The following is a 23,127-nucleotide window of genomic DNA, read 5'->3' as shown; positions in this document are numbered from 1 at the left end:
CAACATTCCATTAGAACTACTGACAACCTTGGGAGAGCCAGTCCTGACAAAACTCTACAATCTGGTGAGCAAGATGTATGAGACAGGCAAAATACCCTTAGACTTCAAGAAGAATATAATAATTCCAATCCCAAAGAAAGCAGATGTTGACAGATGTGAAAATTACCAAACCATCAGTCTAATAAACCACGGTTCCAAAATACTAACATAAATTCTTTACAGACGTATGGAAAAACTGGCAGAAGCCGACCTCGGGGAAGATCAGTTTGGATTCCGTAGAAATGCTGGAACACGCGAGGCAACACTGACCCAACGACTTAGTTTAGAAAATAGATTAAGGGAAGGCGAACCTACGTTTCTAACATTTGTAGACTTAGATAAAGCTTTTGACAATGTTGACTGGAATACTCTCTTTCAAATTCTGAAGGTGGCAGGGGTAAAATACATGGAGTGGAAGGCTATTTACAATTTGTACAGAAACCAGATGGCAGTTATAAGAGTCGACGGGCACGAAAGGGAAGCAGTGGTTGGGAAGAGAGCGAGACAGGGTTGTAGCCTCTCTCCCACGTTATTCAATCTGTATATTGAGCAAACAGTAAAGGAAAAAAAAGAAACATTTGGAGTAGGTATTAAAATCCATGGAAAAGAAATAAAAACTTTGAGTTTCGCCGATGACATTGTAATTCTGTCAGAGACAGCAAAGGACATGGAAGAAGAGTTGAGTGGAATGAACAGTGTCTTGAAAGGAGGATATAAGATGAACATCAACAAAAGCAAAACGAGGATAATGGAATCTTGTCGAATTAAGCTGGGTAATGCTGAGGGAATTAGATTGGGAAATGAGACACTTAAAGTAGTAAAGGAGTTTTGCTATTTGGGGAGCAAAATAACTGATGATGGTCGAAGTAGAGAGGATATCAAGTGTAGACTGGCAATGGCAAGGAAAGCGTTTCTGAAGAAGAGAAATTTGTTAACATCGAGTATAGATTTAAGTGTCAGGAAGTCATTTCTGAAAGTATTTGTATGGAGTGTAGTCATGATGGAAGTGAAACGTGGACGATAAATAGTTTGGACAAGAACAGAATAGAAGTTTTTGAAATGTGGTGCTACAGAAGAATGCTGAAGATTAGATGGGTAGATCTCATAACTAATGAGGAGGTTTTGAATAGAATTGGGGAGAAGAGGAGTTTGTGGCACAACTTGACTAGAAGAAGGGATCGGTTGGCAGGACATGTTCTGAGGCATCAAGGGATCACCAATTTAGTATTGGAGGGCAGCGTGGAGGGTAAAAATCGTAAAGGTAGACCAAGAGATGAATACACTGAGCAGATTCAGAAGGATGTAGGTTGCAGTAGGTACAGGGAGATGAAGAAGCTTGAACATGATAGAGTAGCATGGAGAGCTGTATCAAACCAGTCTCAGGACTGAAGACCACAACAACAACAAAAGCTTTGAAATGGAAACAGTATTGAGATTTTAGCAATAAAAATATAATGCTCCCAAAGATGCAGTCACCTATGTTAGATGTTTGATTTTGTATGCAATGGCCCACTAAGGCTGCACATGCTATCATAGTTATTATACAATAGGAAATGAAACTGCTGGCTCAGAGTTTTATTTATCTAATAATCAGATAGGCTGACTTCTTCACGATTTATTTGGATCATGCATAAAGATTACGTCATGTATGAATATCTGTGCTACATGCCGCTTGCTATCAAAATTATGTGACTATGTAATTCAAACAGGCTAAACGATAGGCAGTTCTGAATGTGCCCTAACTAGTTTGTCACAGAAAAGTGATTGCTTTAGACTAAAGTTGTTTTGTGGATCCTATAGATGTGCTAGTTATTCACAAACACCATATGATGATTAATCAGCTACGTTTTCATTTTTATGGTGTTGCCGTACTTGAAAAGTCAGATGAACTGAGGAACTATACACAAAAGTAACTGTGATATAATGAGCTGTTATCACATAAACAGATATAATCATGTGTCATTGTCCCCCCCCCCCCCCCTGTGCCTCCTCTACTTGGTCGGTTCATAATCTACTATTATGTAGAAGTTATATTATCTCCTGAACTTTAAACTACACATATAATTTTCATGTACGTTCAGTGATCTGGAGTGAAGAAATTTGCCAAATATATTGATGGCCACATAACTGTGAACCTTTTCTTTTCCATAATTGATCTGAAGCATACAGAAGTAATAACCAAAAGTTATGATGCATATGGAAGATGTTTAGTAGCATCTGCACACCTATTCTTTACACTGTCTTGGTGTACTGAAACTCTACTTCTATTGACCAACTTGGGCCATTAAACATAGAATTTTGATTGCTTTGCATCATCTGGTCACCAACATTTGTCAGCATTCCTTGTCTAACCACATTATTGCAATGAGTAGTAAATAATATCTGAAGAACTACATTAGTAACAAACTATTATCATCATGGATGAAGAATATGGATCAGCACATCATGAGTTTTTGTAAGTCATATGTCACACACAAGAGTACTGATTGTTATATAAATGTCTGTATTTCATAACATGTAAAAACAGTTTTCTGTTACATAAGGACGAGGCAACTGTTATGAAACTGCCATGTGTTTTCTATAAGGCTCCAAGGAAAGCCAATTAAACAGTTTCTTTAATTTTCCAAAGTCTTACAACTTTAGGGATACTGTTGAAACATAGGAAGGGCAGACACCATAGAGTTAACTACATATCCATATGGACACAGATAATGCAAGAAACAAGTCACAACACAGATTGTCCAAAGTGGTGATACAACATGAAGACAGCATTATACCCAGAAGCAACCTTAATATTAAGGAGAGTAAGTACTCTACTTCCCAGTGTAAGAAGCAGTTGGGTGGAAACAGAACAAATAGTATCTGCTCAAGTATATCAATAAGAAGAATAAAAACTGTAAAGCAACAGACAAACCAGAGAGGAAGGCAAATAGTTAGAGGATGATCATGCTAAGACATGTAACTAAACACACACACACACACACACACACACACACACACACACACACACACACACTTACGTCTCTCGTAAGAGTCAGCAGGCGCATTTTCTCTGGTATTCCGGCAGGTATTTGCAGTTTCATATTTGTGAAGTTTAGCTAGCTAGAGTCAGCCCAAACAAATACTGCTTGCCAGATCTTTCATGCGATGCCCAGCTTTGAAGGAAAGCATCATTTGTTCCCATTGCAAAGAAAATGATTTTTAAATTGAAATTTGAAGTCCCCATTCAATACAGTGATCCAAAATTAGCCTAGTGGGATATATGTATTAACGGAGACAGTAAAACAAAAAGAAAACCAGTATTCAGGCAGTACCTCAGTTGCTGCTGGAGTACTGGTTATTCTTTGATCTCTACTGTTCCTGTTAACATGTACTGATTAACAAATATCACACTAGACCAAGTTGCGACAGCTCTGTTGAATGGCCACACAAAATTCCAATTTAAAAATAATTTTATTTGCAACTGAAAACAAACTGAAGCTTTCCATCAAAACTGGGTCTCACATCAAAGATTGCAACTATGCATTGCAAGAACGAAATTGCAAAAATCAGCGGAAACAACAAAGAAACCTCACCTGATGACTCATAGAAGAAACACTCATTATATCTATATTTCAAAAAGGAAGTATGCAAGGGGTTGGATTAATGATGATTACAATGCAAAAAATGCAATCAACAAGCATTCAGACAGTAACTTCATACATGATGAGGTGTCAACTTAGAAGTAATAAAAGGTCCCAAATTGATGATGGTAGTTTCACATACCTCCTCGAGGTTCTGCTACACCAAGTTCATGAGCTAAAAAACAAAATATAAAAGCATAAAAGACTGAAATCAAACAGAAAAAGCTTGTGCAAATTCTTCAGAAAAAAGATGTGCAGCTTTTGTAACGGCCATTTTCTTGTAATCGATATCTGCTGGTCTGTGCTTATCTACAGAAATGTCATAGATTAGTTACTAAATTTTATTTTTGTAAAATCAAAAGAGGTTTTATTCCCTGATTATTCAATAAGCCTCACATCAGATGCCTGACTTAGTGCTTGTCATTAAATTTCTGCAGTACACACACTCCATAAAACGTAAGTATGTGGCACATATATTCTTGACATTGCAAAAGCTGCATTGAACTATACTTAAAACAATGAGGTAATTTGTTTTCTCAGCTACTCTTCACAGTAATACTATCTTAGGAAGAGAACATTATTTACAGTGCAGGGAAAAATAAACATCAGGCAAAACTACTTTCACAACAAATTACTACACTTTCACTAAATAAAATGTAAGATGTCACATTGCTGATTACATTTACTCATAAAATCAGTGCACATAACAAAAGATATTAGTAACATAAATATACAAATAATTGTAAAATTTATTTTTCTACTTACTTTCTAAGTTACTGAAGACAATTTCTCACTTGGTAAAGTAATACAAGGCCAGGATAATTACCTTATTTTTCTTTTGCTTTGAGAAGGAGTCAATATGCTATGTTCTGTCATCTTAGGTGTAAGAAGGTACAGAATATATGTAAGCATGCTAACCTGATTTGGTGATTTAAAAGAGCCTAAATGAGAATTTGAAAACCTAATCAATCCCAAGATGTTTTATCCCTACTCATCTAATTCAGTTTGCAATTATGATGCTGTAGCACAGTAAACAGATACATATCTGAGCTTTTAAAGTATTCCAATCGCAATTTTGAAAAGAAAATTCAATTTTCCCTTTGAAAATCCATTCTAATAATAAAACTGTCATGTCTGCCTGTTTTAACTCACTGATCTCCAAAACTACTATACGAATTTTCATGCAGTTTTCACAGGTAACTTGAGCGCAGCTTGGGGCTACATAAAGAGTTTATTTCATTTAAAGTGGATAAAAAAAAAACAGAATTTAAAGTTTTACCTAAAATGTCTGCTCAGCTTAGTAGCTTAGATGTTCAGACTAAAGAATCAATATATGATGCCATTAGTTTTGTAGTACACCAAAGAATCAATAAAAGGTGCTATTAGTTGTTTTAACTCAATGACAAATGTATTCTCAGAAGTTTATGTCAGTGACAGAATTAAGCACCACAATCTTTACATTTAGGTTCTGGTCAGCAGACTTCTCAACATGATTAACATTTCTATCAAGATACAGAACTATTTCTTGAAGATCAAGTTCAATCATTCTTATCATTTTCTTTATTTGAGCTGCTTATGATGAAGCCTATTGTACACTGAGGATTAAATTTACTTTCTTTCCTTCCAACAGCAACAACTTAACAATGAGTAATTACATGAGAAATTATTATGAGTGAATAATCATGCTATCAGGAACATTTACAATGGCAATGGGGGAATATTTTCAAGAATTACAATGGTGAGGGCACAGTGGTCTGGTGATAGGGAACAAAATATAGAAACAGAAACTTTATTCATGACTGTATTGCACTAACAGCCCGTTATCAACAGCTCTCATTCCAGAAAATTTATTCCACTGCTGGAATGTCCATGTTGCCTCCTTGGAACTTTGTAAACAACATCCAAGAGTCTCTTTCATATTAATCACAAATGGTTATTGTGAGATACTGTTATAAAATTTGCATCTCTAATAAAAATTCAACATGATCAGGAAAAGAAGAAAATGGAAAGAGAAATGCAGACAATTCACTGTTAAGTGACTGCCCAGGTTTCCTCACAAACTGAAATTGCGATATCAGTATAGGAAAAAGGTACTTCCTATTTGGAATAGGTACTTGATTCAAATATGATTAGAGGCAGTGTATTGGACATATCATATCACATTTGTGTTTGCACTATTGTAGTGATCAGAGCATATGTTGGATGGGTGTAAAAAGCTTCATATCTTCATTGTCTCTCAAAGAAATATAGTTACCGAGGAATTCCTCTTGGTCTCGGATACTCATTCCCATATACAAGAGTTGTCCTGCACCAAGCAGAAGACATGCAAGTACTCCTTCAGTTTCCCCCCACTGTCCAAGGTGACAGAGATGTACTGTAAAATGGACAAATTTTCAAAGGTGCACTCAGTCTAGTCTCTCCTTTTCATGAATAATATGAGTTGTCCACATCAAGCTGCACTGTTGGATGAATTTCTAACAACTGAAGACATCATCACTTGGATCAGCTATCAACTTCTCCAGATCTGAATCCAAGTGACCATCCTCACAAAAATCAGTTTCAGCACATTTTTAAATACATGTACTGGATACTGATGTAAGCCGCATATTTTGTGATTTATCTGAGCTTGGTTCTGAAACCCTGCTCTCATCCTGTTCAGGCAATGTGATACCTTTCTGGATTATGCTTAACTTATGGCATGACTGGTTAAGAAAAACCTTAATTTGATGGTACACTACTTCAAACTTTAATAATCACAAATTAAGGTCTAAATCTTGGAGGATGTCTGTGTGGGAATTACAAATGTAAGGGCAATGGAATTTCTGCTAGAGTGCTAAGGATACTCACTATTTTGAAATGTTGCATAACTTCACAGTGGGGTACAACAGTACGTAACAAATCAGATGTTAAATGCACTTCATCAATGAAACAAACAAGAAATGAACTGGAAACTGTGGCACTTATAAAGAAAAGAAAAGAAAGTGCAATTTCTAACGGGGTCTTCTCTTTTTTAATGTATAATTTGACTCATTTTAATTTCCTGGAGGTTCCCCTTTGTGATGGAACCCACAGACGATGATAAATGAATGACTGAAACAGTGATATTAAACCAATTATTTGAATTCCAGGATATTACTTTTGATGAAAGAAGATTCAATGAATTTTACAGTACATAGTACTGACAGCAGATAATATGCACAGATATATGGAAAATAACATTTACCATTTTATGTGAGAAACTAACACATTTACTCTCCCTGCAGGTTACTCTTACTCAAAGGCATAAAAGCTGTAATGTTGTGCTGTGTAATTTCTGCTCCCTCTTTCAGTGTTCACACTCCTGTCATTCTTTAAGAGATCCACATCGTTTCTGCTGTTCTTAATAATTTCTCTCGTGGTTGCTGTTGTTCCCACTTAGTCTTTTGCATGAGTAATCCCAATCAATATATCCATGTATGTGTACTTATTAGCCAGTTATGGATGCCCAATAGGCAGTTTCCTGCTACTAAATCAGTAAACACTGACATATAATTACAGTAGACACTGTCATATTTCATCTCTCTCTGCTGCTCATTGTCTGCACGAGTTTTCTAAATACATTTTACTTATTTATTTATTTTCATTATTTGCAGAATAATGTAAATTTAAGAACTGGATTGGTTTGACAACACTGCATTGTTTTGCAAAAATGTTGTATGTGAATTAACTGGGGTTAAAACTGTTAAATTTTGACAAACATGGAAATTCAAAACAATTAAAAGTATATAGAGTAGTCTGCAGGTAGTAATAGTTGAACCTGCACCATGTAAACATGACTGAACAACTCATTGAATAATAGATGCACTGAGTTGTTGGCAAAGAGGGAGTGGGGTGGGTTCTGAAGGGTGGAGAGAGGGAGAGGGAGAGGGAGAGAGAGAGGGGGAGAGAGAGAGAGAGAGAGAGAGAGAGAGAGAGAGAGAGAGAGAGAGAGAGAGAGAGAGAGAGAGAGAGAGAGGGAGGGAGGGAGGGAGTGTTGGAGAGAGAAAGGGAGAGAGAGAGTGTGGGAGAGAGAAAGGGAGAGAGAGAGTGTGGGGGGAGGGCGGGGGCAAACACATTCATGTATGAGTCTCTGACAATGATATGTAAACACTGCATGAAATACTTGCTTGAAAATAAGTGAAGATATTAACCAAGCCTGTAGGCTATGCTGCTGTACTGAACATGAGCAGCACATTCTCCATACATTGCAAGAGTCAGAACCGTGTTCTGTGTAGACAAGAGTGCATTATATTGGAGCTAACAAGGAGACATCCCAGTGGTGGGATCAATTTTTTGAAACCAGATGTTCAGTGATGTAGGTTAAGATCCCAGGTGCCACATACTGCAGTCATTCACCGTGGTGGGCTCTCGTTTGCGGATAGCTGACAAATTTTTTTTTTAATTTGTGCCCTGCTCAACAATGTTAAGAAAGTCAAATTACATAGTCTGGTTGTATGGTGTAATGGATAGGATAACAGCTTCATAAGCGAGAGGTTGTTGGTCTGAATCTTGTCAGGTAAAGTAATTTTTTTACTTTTATATCTTTATTGAAATAACTTTGATCATTATTTTAATTCAGTTAATTGGTTGAAACGTGAATTTTTATTTCTATTCCTTTATCATGTTATTTTAATCACTGTTTCATTTTTTATATCATTCTTTTTCCAATCAGAATTTTTGTGACTATGAATTTAATTATATTCATGTATTACAATATTCAATTATTTGACAATTCCAATTATCAGTTAAAAAACAAAAGGCAAAATAATCTGTTTATATTGACTGTGCAGTGGTGTGAAAAATGTATTTTTCGTTGCCAGACGTCCTATTTCTTATTCCATGGTAATCATACAAACATTTAAAACATAACCTAAATATCTATTACACTATGGACAAAATAATGCAGGTGATGATTTAAATGAAAGGTGGGTTTTAAGTAAAAAGAAATTCAAATAAAATGAGAAACTGATGTAATGAACACAATAATTTAGATAAAAACCAGTGCGATGAAACAAAAGAAAGTAAACTGAAATTAATACATAAAATTAATTAAAAACACATGAACATAGATTTCAAGTGGAAATAGAATGATAGGAAGAAAAAATGAGAGCAAATGAAGAAGTTGATGTTACGATTAAAATGATGTGACAAAGGAATGGAAATAGAAAATTACATTTAAATCAGTTAACAGAGCAAAAATGATGATCAAAGTAGTTTCGATACAGTTTTGAAAATGAAAAATTTAATGCACCTGACGAGATTCAAACCTACAACCTCCTGCACGTGAAGTTACTGTCCTATCCATTACACCACATAATCAGACTATTTGAAGTTACTCTTTCAATGCTGCTGAGTGTCACACTAAATTCCAAAAAAAAATTTTGTCAATTACTCACAAACGAGGGCCCACCAGAGTGAATGGCTGCAATATGTGATACATGGGATCTTAACCTACATAACTGTGTAGATTGTTTCATAAAGGTGATCCCACCTCTGGAGACCTCCCCCTGTAAGTGAATTCAAATGTGGGCATATTGTTGGTGTTTATACATTGCATGCTTCCATAACCAAGGTAGCCAAAGTTTTTGGTGTTCCAAGAGGCATCACATACAGGGAAAGCAGAAAAACATCATCAGTCAAGTCACAATGAGTATGTGTAAAGTGACTGTGGTGGCCATTCAATGAAGAGTATTGTTACAAAAAGTAAGAGGACAGTAGCTGCAAAAGCCACTGCAGAACTGAATGTCATACTCACGAACACTATCAGCATCAAAACAACATGAAGGGAGGTCCATAAACAGGGAATCGCAGGGAAAGCTGGAATTCCAAAACCACTCATCAGGTGATGCAAATGCCCAAAACAGGAAAAGATGGTACCAACACCATTAAACTTGGACAAAAAGGCAATGGAAGACCATCATTGATCAGATGTGTTGTGTTTCACACTGTTTCCAACTTCGTGCCACGTTTAAGTCCAAGAAGTGAAATGTGGCAGGGGTTCATTGATGATTTGGTAAGCCATGTGATGGTATTCCATGGGCCCCATGGTTACTTTGCAAGTTCACATTACTGCTGAGGATTATGTGATCATTTTGGCTGATCCGTTTGGTCCCACGGTACAATATTTTTTTCCCCAATGGTGATACAGAGCTCCAAGATGACAGAGCTCCTCAAGCTGCTCGCATCATATGCACTGGTTTTGTGAGTACAAGGACGATTTGTCAATCTCCCCTGGCCACTACAGTTAGCAGATCTCAATATTATTGACTCTTTGTGGTCTACTTCGGTGAGAAGGATGATAACGGCATAAGATTACCTTGAAAACCATACTGGATCTGTATTTATCTATTCCAAGGTGACTGGAAGCTCTTTGTGTGCCAACAGTTTTCCTACAACGCATTATGTATGGTAGTTTGTTGTGTTTGTGGCGTTCCCATATTTTTGTCCCTTCCCTGCACCTCCAGAAAAGAGGCACCTGGATCCAAACACATATGTAACACAACTGAGCACTTTGTGTGCACAATCGAGAAATCAAAGACTCTCTCATTAATACCTGAAGATAATGCACAGTCTTACGGAGATGGCCAGGTATTCGAATGTCATCATGCAAATAACACCAAAAATATAATTATAATTAAAGTAGATAACGACAGACAGATGCTAATATAATTGAAGACATTAATTATTTAGACACCACTGTTTAGAATTTTTTAGAATAATAGTTTAAATTTAGTACCTTTTTAAGTTTCTTAGTATTAGCATTCTTTCATTTTAGAAGATACAGCTGTTAAATACTGTGAAAATTTGTTGCAACAGCTGATGTCAACAACAACTGTAATAATATTAACATATTTCTACACTTACGTGTATTGTGTGATTTAAGTGCTAACAGAATTATTAACTGTGTGTTTGATGGAATATTGTGATTATTTTATGATGGTGTAGTGGTCATGCCACCCCACCCCACCCCCCCTCCCCTCCTATCGGTTGATAGGGCATGTTCTGAGACAGCAAGGAATCACCAATTTAATATTGGAGGGAAGAGTGTGTGTGTGTGTGTGTGTGTGTGTGGGAGGGGGGGGGGGGGGGAGGGTAAAAATTGTAGAGGGAGAGCAAGAGATTTTTTTTTCTTTTTTTTGGGGGTGGGGGCAGGGGGAGGGAGGGGGGGGATCATGTGCACTAGTTATTTGTAGCTTGGACAGCTGCATCAAACCTTCCTTCGGACTGAAGACACAACAGCAACAACAGTGGTCATGAAGTAAACCAACATCTGTTTCTTCAACGTAAATAAATCAAATCAATCTACCAACATTACTGTCTGTCAGATAATTTATTTATATCAGGCTAATTAAACTTGTAATTTATGTTTGTTTCTCCATAATGATGAAATCGATGAAGCATGTTAACTGAGTGAAGGAGTGGATCAAAGTAGACATCTTTTGAATAATCAAGAGTTATCTGACATACTACCAAACACATGAAAAATTTAAAACTGCATAATTATTCATTTTTCACATTCAACTGCAGGTCTCCACCCCCTTCCCTTTCAAACAATAATGAGCTGTGTAAATTATTTTATAGGTTTGAGGAAGGAAAGAGCATTTTATCTTTAACACAACGATGCCTAATAAAGTCCTATTGGATTCAGATCAACATTCAGGATGACGAGTGTGTCTACTCTAGCACAATGGCCATACTGTGACTGTAGTTTCAACTACATGTGAAAGAAAGTCCCTTCCTTTATTGTTTATTAAAAATAAGTAATTTTGAAACTTGTTACATGCTCCAGCTACCCTTGGCAGATACATCTCTTCCCACATCACTGTCTTCCGGGTTGCCTACCGTTGACTATCACACTTATGAAGTTACCAGCAAGTACGGTAGACTATTGAAAGGCACCCTACTGGCATATGCCACATTCATAAACAGACTTGTTAGTGGAACTACTGCAGTGCTATAATCAAAGCACGGTAATATTATCCCTGATAACTGCAGTGGACTGAGTGCAGGAGCCCACTGTGCCCACTGCAACGTAAGGGGATTTTGTAAATGTCTCTATGGCAATGCCTCATTTTTCCAGAGCTCTATAGACAGCTACTGTTTCCGTCTGCAACCATTTGCATAGGTGAAAGCTGGAAACGATGTTGCCAGCTGTCAGGGATCATCTTATGCTGACTCAACTATCGTCCTGCCTTTCCAATATGAATTTAGTATTAGGAGGACAATACCAATGGATGTGACAACTTGCCACAGAGCAAGTTTCTGTGTGGACTAATTTATTTGTATAGTACTTTCAAAATGCTACACTGGTGCATTTGTTGACAGGGATGCAGCTCAACAGAAGTAAAGAGCACATCACAAAAGTGGTGCAGTCGGTATTGTGACTTGACATCTCAGCTACAGTCAATACTGGGGCAAGAGACTTAAAAGACATCAACCACATTTCTCCTGGTATTTGGTAAGTTTATGGACAGTCATCGATACGGTTATTTCAGAGGGCAATTTTGGACCTCAACCACAAGTTATTGTATGTAGAAAGTATATGATACAGTTTACTTTTTCAGGTTTATCTACTTTCTAGTGTTGACTTCAGAACTGTCAGTGTATTGTGGACATAGTGGCCAACACAGAATTTTCTCTGAACTCTAGTCTGCTCTAAGTGACATTATCAGAATTTAGTTATTTGTTGGACACTGTGACTTGGGTCATGCAGGCTGTGAATTCTAATTGTGTGTGACATCTTCTAGATGTTGCAAAATACTGAGTTTCTGATTCTAGTGCTTAACCTCCTCCAGTTGCTGCAGACTTCCATGCGAAAAGTGAATTCTACCCTGGAAAAGTTAGTGCATCTCAGGAACAGTTGCTATGCTGGATGGAGGACCAGGAACATCACCATGTAGATGTTCAGCAAATGCCACCAGCATTCCTTCCATTTGATTTGGCACAAGAACAATGGGCCAGTTATGTGGACAGACTTGAACAACATTTTATGGCACACAAAACCATAGATGATGCAATGAAGCAAGCATTTCTCTTGTCTAATGCTGGTGCTTATGTGTATGGTCTGGCTCAGCAGCTTTTCCCCGATAAAGACCTGTGTGAGTTGAGTTATTCAGATGTCAGGTGACTATACAGAGTAAACTACTTGTTACTGCAGCACACCATAAATTTTATTGTACTTATAAGAAGCCTGACTAATCATTTAAGGAATGGGTTGCTACTTTTTGGAGTCATACTCATGACTCATTTCCTGTGTAAAAGCAAAGATTGCGCTCTTTACTGTGCGGACACTACAGTGAGGAATATGTTAATTGTCCATGCTCTAGATGCAGAGCTATGAAGGGAACTTAGCATTTTAATAATCCATCAGTTATTCAAGCTTTCAAACAGTCCAAGCAAACAGAACAAGCACTTGACTACAAGGGAATTGAACTTTTGTGAACAAGCTTTAAGTGTGCAGATGTTCCTAAAGGGAAAAAGAATGTCTGGGTCACAGGCTCGATTTTGTTTCAAGAAATTATGTTGTATAGTCAAATGCTCCTCTTGTGCCAGTGATGCTTCAATAGATACATCTGAAACTGATACTGAGGACTTTGAAAATACTTCTCCTAGTGACAGATTTGAAAATAATGTATATAATGTTCTCTCACATCATCGTTTTGACTCTAATATAATGTTGATGAAAACACCATAAGGACAAGGTTCATTAACATTGGTTAAATTTCATGTAGATACTGGTTTACTTACATCTCTTATCAATAGTGACACTTACACTTTAATTGGATCTCCTACACTGCTCACATTCCATGGAACTTTGAAATGTTATAGTAAGCATACAGTACAAATCAAACGATGTTGTTAATCATAAAGACAACTCCACTTTTTGTGACAAAAGTGTGCACAGTGGCGAATATCTTGAGACTAGATCTCTATCAGCATCTGCATTTCAGGATTCATGATTCAGATGCACACATCCAGGTCTTCTTTCCTGCCTAGACTGGGGCCACCAGAGTCATTTCTGTTCCTTTGGACCTTTTTTGGAAACACATTGGCTCACCCTGTTCGATGCATACTCAGACCACCCCTATATGGTATGGATTTACAACACAGGAACGTTCCACAAGACCCAGGTGTTACAGTGGATCTTTGATGTTGGAGGTCTTCTTCGTGCCATGGTAGTGGATTATAGTGTCCCCATTATATCCCAAGAATTCTCCTTTGGCTGGACACCACAACCGACTGGGCTACCAGCCACTTCATCCCAATGTTCAAAGATCAAATGTAAAAGTTAGCAGCTGATCATCCTCCAGAGGACCCCCTCCTTGTTTCTCTCTGCTGACAGAAGCACCACCCATAAGGATGCATCACCATCAGAAAGGTTGTACAGGTGCCAGATGTTGAACATCCTGTCCAGTGCACTCTACCACCAAGACACTGCAGGTATTACTGGCTTCCATCATGGGAAATGGCAGTCAGTGACTCAGTTGGGACAGCAAGGAGAAATGCACCAACCTGACTTCACCAGAATCCAATCAAGCCTTGGGGTGGTCCTGCTTTACAAACTTTGTATCCCCTTTTCAGTTGCAGATACCAATAACACATCTTTCCACTTGGGGGAAGGGACTGTTTGAACATGCCAGTGCCATACTGTTGCTGATGCCTGGTTGTCATCATTTCATCCCCATCGACGTGCAGGTCGCCGAAGTGGCGTCAAATCGAAAGACCTGCACTAGGCAAACGGTCTACCCGACGGGAGGCCCTAGCCACACGACATTTCCATTTATACCAGCGGCACCTGGATGTACAGAGCCACAGCATCAGCACAGGGGTGAGGACACAGATGGATGTCATCCAATGCCCACAGTAGTGGCCAATGAAAAAGAGACTTTGCCTCAACCTTCTTTTCTTTTTTTTTTTTTTTTTTGGGGGGGGGGGGGGGGAGGAACACCCTACAGCTGTCCCTGTTGGCTTCATCTCTACCAACATATCTGTGTTCCAGCTTGCCTGCTTCACAGGCAACACAGTGAGTAGCCTAAGTCTCGGCAGCTGTTCAACAGAGGAACATTTTGCTGGACCTTCCACAGCCTCCAACCAGTGATGACGATAACACCATCTGGCCAGGAGAGCCACTGGGTAACGAGTCATTATCTATCACAGTGACAGCCAATCGTGCAGATCCAATGTAGTCATGCGCACGGTGTTATAACTTGCGGCCCAAGGGCTGACAAGGTAGTCCCAGTCATATTCTACAATCAACAGTTGTGTTCCGCAGTCCACTATCAAAGTTATGAAGTTACCAGAATGTGTGGTGGACTACTGAGAGACTACATGGAACCACCACAGTCTTAGTACTGTCTTGCAGATATGGACTTTGTCTCTGGAGGACATTACTAATGGAAGCAATAACTTCTCATGGACTTAGTTTCCATCTGTATTGACTAATTTATTAGTGTAGTAGTGCCAGAATGCTACAATGGTGCACCATTAATAGTGATGCAGCTCAACAGAGATAGCATGTTGCATAAAACTATACAATTAAATCTTACATTACTAGGTAAGAAATAAATTGTTAGTAAGGTACTTCATAATACAAGTGAATGTAAAATAAATAGCTGTTTAGCAGATATACAACGAAGCATTAAAAAATTAAGCTTTCACATTAAGCAATAGGCTGTGTACCAAAGCTGTACTTTTCTACCACCACCTTATCAATGAAGCTATGCACTCCACATAGTTACAATAGAAGCTGTAGTTTTACTGTGACACAAAATGAATCAAAAATTTTAAAAGCCAAAGTCAACTATCAAATTAATATAGTAGTCACAGTCTGACATGAGGTTAAACTTACTGAGTTGGAAGGTGTGTGGAGCAGATCGTGATGAACCAAATTCATTGGTTGACACTAGCACAACCTCATACTCTCCTGGTGGCTGAGGACTGAGTTTATGTTTCACAGTGTAAATATTGCCTTCAGCATCAGTAACTGCAGGACTCTCTGACTTCCAATCCTCACTCTAGAATAAATTCAAGAAGTAAATGAAATATAACCATAATACAACATACTACTTCTTAATTAGATGCTGATATGTTCTGAGTGGACTACAAATAATGGAACAAGTGAAAGAAACTACTTATCATACAACTTGGATGTTGAGTGGTTGATAGGCACATAAACAATACTGAAATCATTCCTAAGCTTTTAAGACCAAGCTGTTCTGTGGAGCCAACTGACAAATAAAAATATTCAAACATACATACTTGGATACATTCAGTGGAACAGCTACCTTGTACTACCACTGTAGCCTGTCTAGGCTTGAATATCAATCTTGTTCATGCATCAGTCGACTGCTCAACAACATGGTGAGATGTTACCTTTACTTCTCTTATTGTTTTATAACTATTACACCTTCATTCTTTATCTTCAGGAAGCAAAATTCTAATTACTGAAATCGCCTGACCCTGCAGACTAAGATTTGAGTGACCGTCCTTCCCCACCCGCCACCCCCTTCACTTTTATAACTTTCTGCAGCCAGTCCTCCTTTTCTCTTTGAGGAAGTAACATATAAATTCCACATTATAGGAAAAATGTCAATCTTTCAGGAGATAAGTTTATGATAATACTTCATTTTAATATATGCATAATCACGCAGAAGAGGTGTACACATATATAGTCTGCTGCCAATACTAATTGAAGATCATTGCAAATAGATTCAAATAAGACAATTATGAAAACTTTGTCACCTTACAGAAGTTATATGCACACATAAGAGAACTGTATTCAAGCAATGACTGTCCCTCCAACAGCATGTTAAAAAAAAAGTTTGTACAAAATATTTGTAACAATGCACAAAGTTAACTGTAAAGTTTCCAAAAGGATGACTTCAATAATGTTTTTGGTAAGTAGAATTACCAGTTCAAGCAACCAGCAAATCAGTAAATGGATCCATTTAGCTTGTTTATATGCATTCATGTTCTATCACACAAAATGTTAGTATAATAAAAAGTAGCTATAAAAATGTATAGTTCTTATAGAAATCTGCTCAGACAGCCACTGAAATTTACAGTGCCTCTATTCCCACATAAAATCCATAATTAGTTTTAAAACAGTGCTATTTTTATCACTTGATAAAAAAAACATGACCTTTACAGAGTAATTAGCCTCAGTAGGAGCAGAAAAACCTTTCACAAAATTCTCTGATAACCTATCCAGTTGTGCACAAATAATACGTAGTGGGGGGGGGGGGGGGGGGCAGGAGGAGGAGGAGGAGGTAGAGAGAGAGAGAGAGAGAGAGAGAAAGAGAGAGAGAGAGATAGTTGTTTAAGAGGAGTGGGCCCTAGGGCTGTGTTGTGTGTGACTAAGCTTAAGGGTATTGTTGTTACATATCACTCTATGGCATTTTAGTATTGACAGTATTTCCTCATTGTATAAGGTAAATGATAATACTGTCAGGTACAGAGGAACTTGCCAACATTTAATTTGTTCCAAATATAAATGTACATTAATTGTGCAAAAATAACCTTTGTGATTGGGCTGCCTTACTTTTGAAAGAACTTGCAACAGCAAAGAGTCAGTGAATAGTGACTATATTTTCAAAAAAACATTTTTATATTATACAATTATTTACTGAGTACTGACTCTGAGCTATAGATCAGTTACAGAATATATTTTTCATAATATTAATAGAATCAGCATCATCACAGTGTGTCAACTATATCAATTTATATTTTTACTCATGCTTATCATTCAGAGACAAAGAACACTCTAAATTTCTCATTTCAGAAGCATCTCCTAAGTTGCATCATTAAAGCAAAACTTTACCAATGGAAATTATTACATTAAGAAATTAGATATGAACTTTCTGTCATATAGGAACTTAGCTAGATTAGTGAAATGCAGCATCTTTATGGGGTTTTGACTCAACAAAGTAACATAAAGCTGTATGGAGAAATATTGAACTATCTGTAGATAAAAATTGCTAGTAGCTTCCAGATATTTGTAAATGGAGGACATTACATGTGAACAGACCTCTCTAATCCCTCCCACAAATCTTCAATTGGATGCAAACAGGAAAAGCACTGTACACACCTGGCTGTCCATGTCAAGTTTCCTAAAAATGCTCATCAAACTGAAATTAGACACTCCTTGTACTCAAAGCATATGTTCTCACATTTTCATACATCCCATTTTGGAGGTGTATGAATTGAATGAGTAATTGTAAGAAAATTTTCACAACAGGAACCATTAACTGGCTTTTCTAAGAAATCTGTGGACGCAGGCTGCGGCATGAATAAATGCTCCAGTCAAATACTGAACTTAAGTTGTATAGTACCTCTTTGACATTCAGGATCTATGAAAGCATGATGTATCCTGCTGTCCATACAGAGACTATCGATATTATAACTAACACACCCAAGGCATATCCTGCCATCCATCTAACATCAAATTAGTGACATCATGTGCTCAAGAGTGTCATTACTTCTTGTACAGTATGCTAAACATGTACCCTACTAATGTGGCCAAAACTTACTACTTGCAGTGCTTCAGGAAAACAGCAGCCTATAAATACTATTTTTACAAAAAACACATTCTAAGATATGCACTAGTAATTGAAATAAATTTATATGACAAATTACCATTTTGTTCCTGTATCGTAGTTCATACTGAGATATAGGCGCATAGCTTTCCAAAGTCCATTCAAATTCAACACTACTTCCATCATCTGCATGATTAACTTTCTTTAGAGCAGGTGTGCTTGGCATCCCTGCAATATATCAAACTAACATTAAATTTGTTTCATTTTTCTTCATTGCCTTAAAATTCAACACAGTAGCATGTTTAAGTATACTATGGAGATTTACATTTTTTTTAATTGATGAAAATAGTAAAAAAATGTTGGAATATACACTGCTATGTCATTAATTAACTGTTAAATAGTATACAACAGCTTAAACGGTGCAAGTATTGTAAAAGTTCTTCTTTGGCACATTATTTACAACTGATCCATTCCTACATTTCATTTCATAAGCTTCAGTATATTTGTACTTCCTTACTGATTTATGAAAGATGGATATTGCTTGTGTAATATTTCATAAATTCTAATAACTATTTTAGTCTTGTGTGTTATTATACAACATCCAGCAGTTCACGTATCTTTATACAACTTGAAGACATTATGAATACCTACAATTGCAGTGCCCCACAGTAAAATATTTAGATCAAGCTCTTATTTTATACTCATATTTCTTTGATCATATGAGATGCTAGGAGTGAAGCAACACATAAATTGTAACATGTAGTCCTTTTGTACTGGCAAAAACAACTGAAGTTACTATGAAATTATGAAACTGAAAAAAGTAAAGTAAAAACATAAAAACAGTCACAGCAGAATGATTACCAACTGCTGCCAAATAATTAGAAACATAGCAAATAAACACATGAAAAGGAGGATGAATAAACCACTTTTCTCTCTTCAGATAAGTAAGCCATTGCTGTTGCCTCAACAATTAACATTCTTTTGGCTTTGAGTTTCATGTTTTAATACAATGTTATACATCTTTCCCTACTAGAATTAAATTCCGTAGCTCATCATAAAGGTCAACACTCCATGTTTTGATGTGATAATGGTACAACTCTTAACTTTCAAACTGCTCAGGATTGTCAACATGATGCTCATGATGCAATAACTGTGTTGGGAAGTTGTGGCAGGCATGAACTTAATTAAAAAGTCTACATAGGAGGTTGTTTGAGACACACAGGAAATGATTTGAACAACTGTTGTTAAGGCAACAATATTATGAAATGGTCAGATTGCTACTCACCATAAAGACAACCTGCTGAGCTGCAGACAGGCACAACAAAAAGAGGGTCACACATTAATACCTTTTGGCCAAAGTCGTCTTCAGCAAGGAAAACACATTGACATACGCATGTACACCTCACTCACACATTACTGCTTCCACCAGCAGTTCTGACTAGAGCTCTGGTCAGAGTTGCACGGAAGTGGTCATGTGTGCATGAGGTGTGCTTGCTCATGTGAATGTGTGTGTTTTGTTTGCTGAAAAGGTCTTTGCCCAAAAGGTATTAATGAGTTACAGCCTCTTCATAGACCTTGTCTGCAAGTCAACAGTTCATCTTTACAGTAAATAGCAACCTGTCCTTTCCCTAATTTTATTGGCATTCAAACCTGGAGTTTCCACGTTTCTTTTTTTTTTTAACAGAAATTTCCCAAAATTTTATTCTCTTACAGATTTTAATTGCTCAAAGTACACACAAATTGTGACACTGGTGACTCTGATATCTGTAATTGTCGTAATGGTGAACATAACTGAAGATAATCCTTAGAGGTGTTGAGGATATGGTGCTCCCAGGTAAGCATGCTATTACAAGTCTGCTTAGAAATTTGTAGCAGTATACTGTTTATCCCTACTAATGAAGTGTTTTTCCTCTTCAGGTTCACTGATAGTGAAATTAGTTTCAACCATATCAGGTGTTCTGAAAGAAATTTTCTAGCATTAGCCTTTAGATCTGCAAAAGATTTGTTGCTAGAACAATGTGAAAACATAGTTAACTTGCATTTTATGTAGGACAAAGGTAAGTTTTATATGAGAAACAGCAGTGAACAATCCATGGTGTACATAGTCTCCCAAGTAGCCGGTTCCCTCAAGCCTCCCCCCCCCCCCCCCCCCCTCCCCCACCACCACTCCCCTCACAAAATAAAAGTTACATTCACTCAAGACGATCTTATGGCTCTGACTGACCTTGGAGGTAGGATTTTAGTAAGGTGCCCAAGGCTCCTCCGTTGTCAAAATAGCATGTTTTGTCAAGAAGTATTTTCTGATCTAGACAGTCACAAGTCTTTAAGACCAAAAAATATAGCCAATGGTGATATATTTTTGTTCAACGAGAACAGTACAATAGTCAAATGAAACAACAGTTTCAGTTGTGAACATATGTTTTTGAAATCCAAACTATCTATTTCTAATTATGTCAAAATTCTCACTCTCTCAAGGATTTGAAAGAATTTACATCTAAAGTGATATGAAATGATTATCTGTGACATTTTCTATCTTCTGCAATATGAAGGGTCTTAACATGAAAGGTCTTCACTATGGTAAACTGCAATCTACCTGATACCCTGACTCTGTGCGTAGATCAGAAAATGGTTCAAATGGCTCTAAGCACTATGGGACTTAACATCTGAGGTCATCAGTCCCCTGTAGATCAGAACATTCTGTAACTGATATGCTCAGTAATGTAAAGTGCCATTCTTATAGTCTCTAGTCAGTTCTATACCCAGGTGCTTCTCTGCCCTTCAAAAAACTGTGTGTCTAGTGAGAATTTTGACAAAAATATTGTCTGTACCCAACAAGAGATTAATTTGTCCTTATATGAACATTATGCAAATCTATGTCTGCAATGTCTACCATTCTGTAGTTTCACTCAATAATTTTTTTATGAAAACTAAGGAAGTTCAGTGATTTTGTGAAGTAATTCTCCAGGTAAAATCAAACAACAGGAACTTGAGGTTGGAATATCAACAATATGAGGAAAAGGATAGACTGCTACTCACCGTAAAGATGACCCATTGAGTTGCAGACAGACACAACAAAAAGACTGTTACACATTACAGCTTTCCACCAAAGCTTCCTTCAGCAAAGAAAACATACACACATTCACAGAAGCAAGCACACACCATGCACAGATGACCACTACTTGCAACTTGCATTAAAAGCTTAAAAGAAGATTTTGCACTCCACAAAATGAAAACAAACAGTATGTATTCAATGACTGCAACAGTAATGAGTCACAGCTGAAGTCAGACAACTCATTCAAATACCTCTAGAAGTATCAGGAATTCCCTGGCCTGCCTATTCTCATTTTTTATAAGCAAATCCAATTAATGATTTAAGAAATCCTCTTCAAATTGATCAGATCTTTCTCTGCTTTAATAAGAGAGTAATAGAAGTGATTGTACGGTCAAAAGACCTTTTTCTCCTCAAATTAACAATATGGGCATACACAGAGGTTGTATTCACTTGTGAAATGCAATCTTGGTGAAGCAGTGAGAGCATAACATGAATAGATGACCAGTAACCCCCTCCCCCCCCCCCCTGATGTGGGGGCACACACTGGGGTGGCCAATTGTCTTGAGGATGTGCCAACAAAGGACGGAGGCCAGTGGCCAAGCCATACTGAAAAATAAAGTGCCATTTTGCTGTATTTTTCGATGCAAAATGACCAGTCATTGGATGACCAAAAAAGTGTGTTCATGATGGAGGTCCAAGACCCAGAATTCTCAGAACACACCAGGCTGACAGACACCAGACTGGAAGTTATGTTTTGTACAATATACAGTGGGAGTAAAACTGCAAACTAACAAAAACATTATTGGTGGAAGCTAGAAAAATTCTTGCCATTGGGAGCACGGTGTTCACTTCACTTTCTGATACAGGCTAGGTAGTGTCAACTTGATTCTCTTCCTGATATCGTAGGATCGTCTCTGACGTAGCGATGGAGAGAGGCAACGGCAATATCTGCAATTTATACTGGTAACAGTCTGAATTCTAGTGACCCCCACCTTCACATCTGTAGTCATCATGCCTGCCCACAATTATCATAAGAGCATACAGCAGCTTCAGCAGATTGTTTCACAAGAAAGTTGGAGCATTCCTAGAGTCAACTTCATACAGGCTAATGTGCATGCAGTTCTTTCTTTTGATTGTGCGCTCACTGTATTCTTGCAGCTCTATTATGTTTAATAAATATGTTAGGAAGCAGTTTATCATTGTCGTGCATATCCTCATCAGAAAGCCTACCCAGGCCCTTAGTGTCCTTTCTCCTGCAATCAATTTCATGTATCAGTCAAACGTTCTTGAAGTGTTTGTAATTAAGTGTTGTGATGTTTTTTATTAATTATTGCACTTGTAATTGGGATTTACCTGGGCCATGTATTTAATTTGTAATTAGTAGAGCCCTCTCAAGAGGTTAACCAGCTTAAAAGGATGGAAATGCTGGTACCCGGAATTCTGGACTGGAGCCCATTTACTATTAAACTGTGTTAAAATTAATTCTGTTGTGTATCTTCACGAAGCATTTGGATTTCAAGGAGCAATCTGACTCTCAGTAGGCCCGGTTCATGCAGATCTGGTATGCTCACATATAGTATTTTGCACCCTAGGTGTAACAATTTGTGGGGATGTGAAATGGAACGATCACATAAGTTCAGTCATAGGTAAAAAAGCAAGTGGCAGACTTTGGCTAAGACGATTGCTTATGTAAAATTCATGTGATTCTCCATACAATACTGCCCAGCCATGTGACAATTACCAAATAGGACTAACAGCAGATACTGAACATTTGCAAAGGAGGGCAACACCAATTTGTTTGACCCACAGGAGAGTAGCACGGAGACGATGAAGGAACTGAACTGGTAAACACTTGAAGGTA

The 23,127-nt window shown here is 37.5% G+C and overlaps 1 protein-coding gene across 1 annotated transcript in view; it reads right to left on the bottom strand.

The window, feature by feature from the left end:
• LOC126456410 (neural cell adhesion molecule 1-like) overlaps positions 1-23,127 on the bottom strand; it is a 119,361-nt gene that overhangs the window by 24,072 nt on the left and 72,162 nt on the right. Inside the window, exons 9-11 of the mRNA XM_050092161.1 lie at positions 18,315-18,442; positions 15,529-15,694; positions 3,805-3,837 (exon numbers count right to left, since the gene is read on the bottom strand). Of these exons, the coding sequence (XP_049948118.1) occupies positions 3,805-3,837; positions 15,529-15,694; positions 18,315-18,442 (327 nt within the window). The remainder of the gene's footprint in view (positions 1-3,804; positions 3,838-15,528; positions 15,695-18,314; positions 18,443-23,127) is intronic.

This window comes from Schistocerca serialis, chromosome 2 (genome assembly GCF_023864345.2).
Source record: "Schistocerca serialis cubense isolate TAMUIC-IGC-003099 chromosome 2, iqSchSeri2.2, whole genome shotgun sequence".
NCBI lineage: Eukaryota > Metazoa > Arthropoda > Insecta > Orthoptera > Acrididae > Schistocerca > Schistocerca serialis.
The sequence above is the reverse complement of the archived record's forward strand: the minus strand, read 5'-3'. Positions and strand labels throughout refer to the sequence as shown.